General features: G+C 37.7%; 1 protein-coding gene across 1 annotated transcript in view; it reads right to left on the reverse strand.

Moving 5' to 3' along the window:
- MANBA (mannosidase, beta A, lysosomal) overlaps positions 1-269 on the reverse strand; it is a 37,982-nt gene extending 37,713 nt beyond the window's left edge. The window contains exon 1 of the mRNA XM_010009386.1: positions 181-269. Within this exon, the coding sequence (XP_010007688.1) occupies positions 181-248 (68 nt within the window). The 5' untranslated portion in view covers positions 249-269. The remainder of the gene's footprint in view (positions 1-180) is intronic.
- Positions 270-6,204: the final 5,935 nt, after the last annotated feature.

Below are 6,204 nucleotides of genomic sequence, written 5' to 3' on the forward strand. Positions count from 1 at the left end.
CCCACAAGAAAGAGCAGCTACTGAAGCGTTCTTTAGCAACAGCTTTTCAGCAGCACATTATTGTATAATTTGTTTTATTAGATACAAAAGTATTCAGCAGATTTTGAGCTGATGGATTAGCTCACAGTTCTGCAGGGAAGATGACATAGAACTATCTTAAGACACATCTTTACTGCCTACCTGATGTCAAAAGGAGTTTTGAATGTCCTGCTGTAAGTCCAGTTATCCAGCGAGATCCACCTGTACATCACGTCATTAAATCTATAGTATGGATCCTAATAATAGACCAAAAAAAAAAGAAAATTACAACACTTATTTAGTAACAGTGTTACTACATGAAACACATCATAATATTCATTACATGAGCACTTCTTATTTCAGCCTGCAAATGCAAAATCACCTTATGTAGTTAGTCCTGATATTCCTTTTCACCTTTGAAATACTATGTCAAAGCAAAGCTTGTTTGCTATAAAAATTCATACTCAAACTAGGAGGAGCAGAATTTGGTTTTACGTAAGAAATGATTGGGCTGAAAATGAAAGAAAAAATCAAGACAGCTTGTGACTTAATGAGAGGAAGAGAAACATGATCACCCTCATAATGATAGAAAAAGTAAGATTACCAGGATTTTAAGAGGCAAAGAAACAGCATTTTAGGCCTCTAGGGACAGAAGTGAAAAAATCTCTACAGTTTAAAATAATTGAAAATACTCCAGTTGTTTCTTGTCAACTAGTCTTGATGTGGTAAGGCTGAATGAAATTGGTTTATTTGGAGGGAGGGGGAAAAGGAGGGAGGGAAAAAGGAAGGAAGGGAAAAGCAACACAATTTGGTTTGGTGTATAAAATTAAACAACTACTTTTGAGAATAATGCTGCATTTATACCAAATGTGTTCTTGTCCTTTTAATCATACTACCCACAAAGAATAAAAGGCACAGCTGGTCTAAGCAATGTCCTTGATGGTTTTGGCTTAATGCTGTATTTATTACCTTAGCGGGTGGTCACAGTGTTCCTCATCTAGGCTGAAGGGATCAGTTATGTGCACCTGACAACGCATGGACTTGCATGTCATACAAAGGCAGCAAAAACGTACGGTGTTACATCCCCATGTCAGCCAGTTCAGAGGGCAGGTATCTGGGTCAGTGACTGACAGCTCAGCTCAATCCTTTCCAGCAGCTGCACAGCTGAACTGCTTTCCCAAAACAAAGACCAATCTCTTCTGGACTACATGACTCAAACCCAGCTAAGAGAGAGCATAGCTGCATTAAGGTTCACTTTGATACAAGTGTTGTACAGTACCAGCACAGCTAACTAGCTGCCCTGAATATCCAGATTCACACTGAAGAAAATCTGCCCAGTTTTTTGTTTGGTTGGGTTTTTTTCCTTCTTGCTGAAGCTCAATTTTTCTCTCCATTTCAGGAGTCAGTATAGATAGTAATGACACTTCTGAATTTGTTATCCTCTGAAAAACATTGTTTCATATCTCATATTTGTTTTATAACTAACAGGGTCAGTCTCTGTAATATAAAAACAAACCTATTTACATAGCAGAGCAAAATCGTAACATCTAAGTGACTGTCGTCAGCAGCATAATCCCTTCTGGAGTCCCATAGCAATATAATCTTCAGTCCTTGAGCCCACACAGAGGGAAAGTTGTCAGCTTGCTTCTACATGCTATGGTCTTTCAATCAAATTTCTTACTATGAGGGAATAAGAGTCAAGAAGTAAAGGGCTTGTCACCGCAGTAAAACCGTGGCTTCTGTATTGGTAACACAGTGTATTCTTTAGAATTTAAGCCATCATAAGCTTACCAGAACAATTACTGAATTTTAAGATATGTTACTTTTATATGGAAAATGTTTCAGGGAATATATCTCAGACTTTTATTAACATGGAAAATTTAAGACTAACAAATGCATATTCAAATGCAAAATTTAGGCTTATAAAAGAAACTCTGTTAAGATTACTGTATCAAGACAATGAAAAGCAAGCATCAAATGTAGGAGACCATGAAAACCCACAATATAACCTTAAAAAGCACATTTTTAACAACTGGTTTGCTTTAACATTGTATACTATTTTACTTTAGGCTATGCTTTGGAAGCTGTGCATGTTAAATTTCAATCATTGTCACAGTACATGTAAAATATTTAACAAAAGGCAAAGATGCAAGTTGCAAATGGACTATCAACAGCAGACTCTGAAGCCAAAGCCAATTTGGCTGGCAGTCAAATAACTGACACCCGTGCCTCATCAAAGATCAAGACCCTGCATAAAAGAAACCTACACTGTTTCTCCCACAAAAGCATGAATACCAAGATGTTAGTGAAGAAAGGCCTGACCTCTGCAGAACACAAAACTGGTTGTCTAGCAGCAGATAGACATGTAGGAATGTTTCATCAGAGGCAGGAATTACATCATCAGAAGGGCTCATCAGCAGTTTACAAACAGAGCTGTTTGTTTAAATCTCCTCAGAGTTCACTGCAGATCCTTTTTCCTGAAGGGGCTTTCTTCTTCTGTATTAGTCTAAATAAAGCCTTCCAACTTCAAGAAATGCATTGACTGATAAAGTATGTGTCATCGAAAGTGCTAATTAACCCCTTCTGACTTGTACAAATACTGTTTCTTCCTCGTAGGCACCCACCTTTTTAGGTGAGAAGCTCCTAGTGCTGTGTACTCTTACATATAACTTAACAGCTTATAGACAGCATTGCTACATAACAGCTTATACATAACAGTTTACATATCACACAGAAAAGCTGTTAAATGCTAATAGTGGTTAGTCATTTTAAGCATGACAAATGTTGCTGTTCTAAAATCACTCATGTAGCAATGTTCAAGCAATGCTTTTAAGGCAATTCTCAAGGCTCAGGAAAAATGTATGGCCACAGCAAAGTCCTGTAAGAAAGGAATATGACTTCTCCAATACACTTGCAAGATTATTGACTTTTTCGTTACTAAATTCGACTGGTTTTGAGTGCTGGAAGGTGCACCTATAGAAGTCAAATTGTTTGGATTTATCTGAAACAGAATTTCATCCCATATTAAATAAGCTCACATTAAAATTAAAGGTTTAGTTCGGAAAACCAGATGAAAAAAAGCAATTTTAAAACTCTTAAGAGCACTGGGAGAGTTTAAGAGATGGTAGGAAATAGACTGCATATGTATTAAATATACTTCACATTCATTAGCTGAACAGCTCAACATGTTCCTGGAAGCAAGTCATGGAGGGGTGGAGTCAACTACAGCTATTTTTAGATTCCACCAAACATGACAGCCTTGCATTTTCCTGCTCCCTGCAATTAGGGGAAAAATTCCGAACCGCTCAAGCTCCCTGACTGCTACCTGCTCCCAGCTTCAATGCTGTAAGCAAGCAGCAAATCACCTGCTAAAGTGAGGTAAAAAGCCCTGCTACAGAGCATCAGAGGAAGCAATTTCCAATTGGTGTAACAGGACATCAGCAGGACTTCAAAAGCACTGGCAGCACTAAATTGAAGGCACTGCTAAGCGGCTAGATGGAAACTCCTCCTTGCAATGATTTTAAGGGGATATTGAAAAGCTACAGTCATATAAGCTAAGAGCTTTTCCCGTTAAACAGGAAATGAATATGACACGAACACATGAGAAGTGAGGTCCAAAGCCCGAGAGAGGAGCTGCACCAGGGGTCCAGGTCACCACGCAACCAGGGCAGCACAGCACAAGCACCTACCTGAATGACACTAGGCAGAGCCAGTGGAATCCAAGCAGTGTGTAATAAAATGAAATGCAATAAAGGGAACAAAACCCAGATTCCTTTGCCTTATCCTACTTTTATTATGATCTAATTCGAATTGACTTGCATGCTTTTCTCTCAAAAATCGACTCTGCTGATATTGTATAATGTATAGCATAAGAAAACCCTGCTGATGTAATAGACTACCAAAATGAAACTTGAAAGCGATGTTTCATGATTTACAGCTTAGTGATTTTGCTGTTGCCAACTTCAGACCAAAAGATAAATAGTTAAGATACTTAGCTATATCCATATACTCCTTGATATCTCAAACAAGAGGAGTCAGGACATTCATATAATTTTCAGCAAGCCCAGGTTCACATATTTTCAGCTGGAAGCCAGTCTGAACAGTAGTGATGAATGGATTGTATTCTCAGAACATGAGTTTTGGAAGTTCATCCTAGTGTAATTCATTGTCAGTAGTTACTGTAGCAAAGCAGTAAACTGAAAGTCACTTTAGGCTCAAGATGTGTTACAGCTGAACACTGAGACAAATACTACTAAAGAGTTAATCAACAAGATATTAATAGCCCTTGCTTAATATTTGTTGAATACTCTGTTGTATTTCACAGGCTACTACAACTTTCATCTATTTTAACTTCACAAGCTTTCAAAAGATAAACTTGAGTGTCCTTTAATATTCATCCTAAATTTCACTAAGGCTTTTGAACATTTCCACAGTATGTTCATACAACTCAAGAGAGCACATATGCTTTAAGAGAAAATAATGTATTTATGTTAATCAACTATTTCATCAATGAATGTCATTTAACTTGTTAGATGCATACAATACTCAATGCAATTGTTACCTGGCTTCCTCTGAAAAATCTAAGTCATGATGAAGTGTCAGAAAATAAGCAACAGCATATTTTATACAAATGTAAAACAAATTATGATATATACACCACTTTCCAAACCTGCAGAAATATCACTTGCAATACATAGGCTTCTGTATCTTCTAATATATTTTAATATCCAAATATGACCAAGACCACTGTAAGCTTCTGCGTCAAGTGCATGCCCTTGTTGTGTAACAGGGCAAAACCTGCAGTCTTACCCAGCTCCTATATTAGCACCACAGTTGCAGACCCCCCTACTAGTTCTTTACAAATCAAAGTGACAGCTAATAAGACAAAACAGCCTTTCTGCATGAAAGCAAAAGGCTGGCAGATGAGAAAATGTAGCTACAATAGCCATATTCATCAGAACTGAAATTTTATAGGAGTTGCCTACCAGCAGAAATGGCATCATGCAGTACTTGGACAGTACATGCTAGGGGACAACTATTTCTAGCACAAAGATATAAAGCACAAGTTACCTGCTGATACATATTGCTTCTCAGAACAGTGCCTGAAAAAAAATACTGTGCTGACAGTAGTTTAAAGCTAAATCTTCAGAGAAAATAGTTTTTGCAAATCTTTATCCAGAGACGTAGGGTTAGCAACAGATTTACTGCAAGTTTGTAAAATGTCTGTGCTTACACCTGAGCTTTGCACTAACTGTTTTCAACTGACTTACCCTTGATTATGTACATTTCTCATGTCTCTTCAATTTTACATGTAAATGGTATTAAGAGCTATGGATTGTTAATGAAACGTTACTGAAAAAAAAAAGAAACCCAGCTGACCACATACTCTGCTGCTAACTCCTGCCCTTACAGCTTTTATCATAATTAATCCAGCATTTGAACTACATTGGTTGAACATGGAAGGAAATACTTCTGTAGGAAACTTAAAAGTATCTTCCCCAAGAGCATTTTCTAGGACACGCGCATTTGGTGCATTCAGAAAGATGTGGTCATCCAACATCTATTTTATAAGCCAAAGAGTAAAGACATCTCTAGAATGAAAGCTAGAGAGATGAGAAATGAACCCTCAGAGTCAGAGATGACTTTTAATTCAAAGCTACGGCCTGCACAGCACATTGAAGTAAGACTACACACATGTAGTCAGATCATCCCTGAGCAAAAAAAACAGTTTGTGCATCAACCTAAATTTGAAATGAACCACACATTCATAACTAAGTTGCTTGCAGCCTACTCTTGCAATCTAAGCCACATTTTTCAGGCTTACTACCTGGCAGCTTATTCTTATTCCTCTCTTTCCCCTCACTTGTGAGATGCCCACTAAGCTACATTGTTGGAGAGGCCCTCCCAGATTTTGAGTTTTTGGTTTGGGTGCTAACTCATTAAAAATTCAAAAGGATACAGAAGCAAAGGATGCAGTGTTATTTGCTATTTGCCATGTGCAAATCACACAGAAAAACAGCGCACAGATTTAATTAGGTTGCTGAATATATGGTCTTGCTATCCAGAAAAATTTAGTTCCCACCAGCTTTGTTCTCCTATTTCCTGGTACAGCTTTTCAGACCAATCTTTGCTTTTGATTACGAGCTGTAAGCTTTTGGATTGTTCATCTAGTGACATTTTCAGCAG

This window comes from Nestor notabilis, unplaced genomic scaffold (genome assembly GCF_000696875.1).
Source record: "Nestor notabilis isolate BGI_N333 unplaced genomic scaffold, ASM69687v1 scaffold4832, whole genome shotgun sequence".
Lineage (NCBI taxonomy): Eukaryota > Metazoa > Chordata > Aves > Psittaciformes > Psittacidae > Nestor > Nestor notabilis.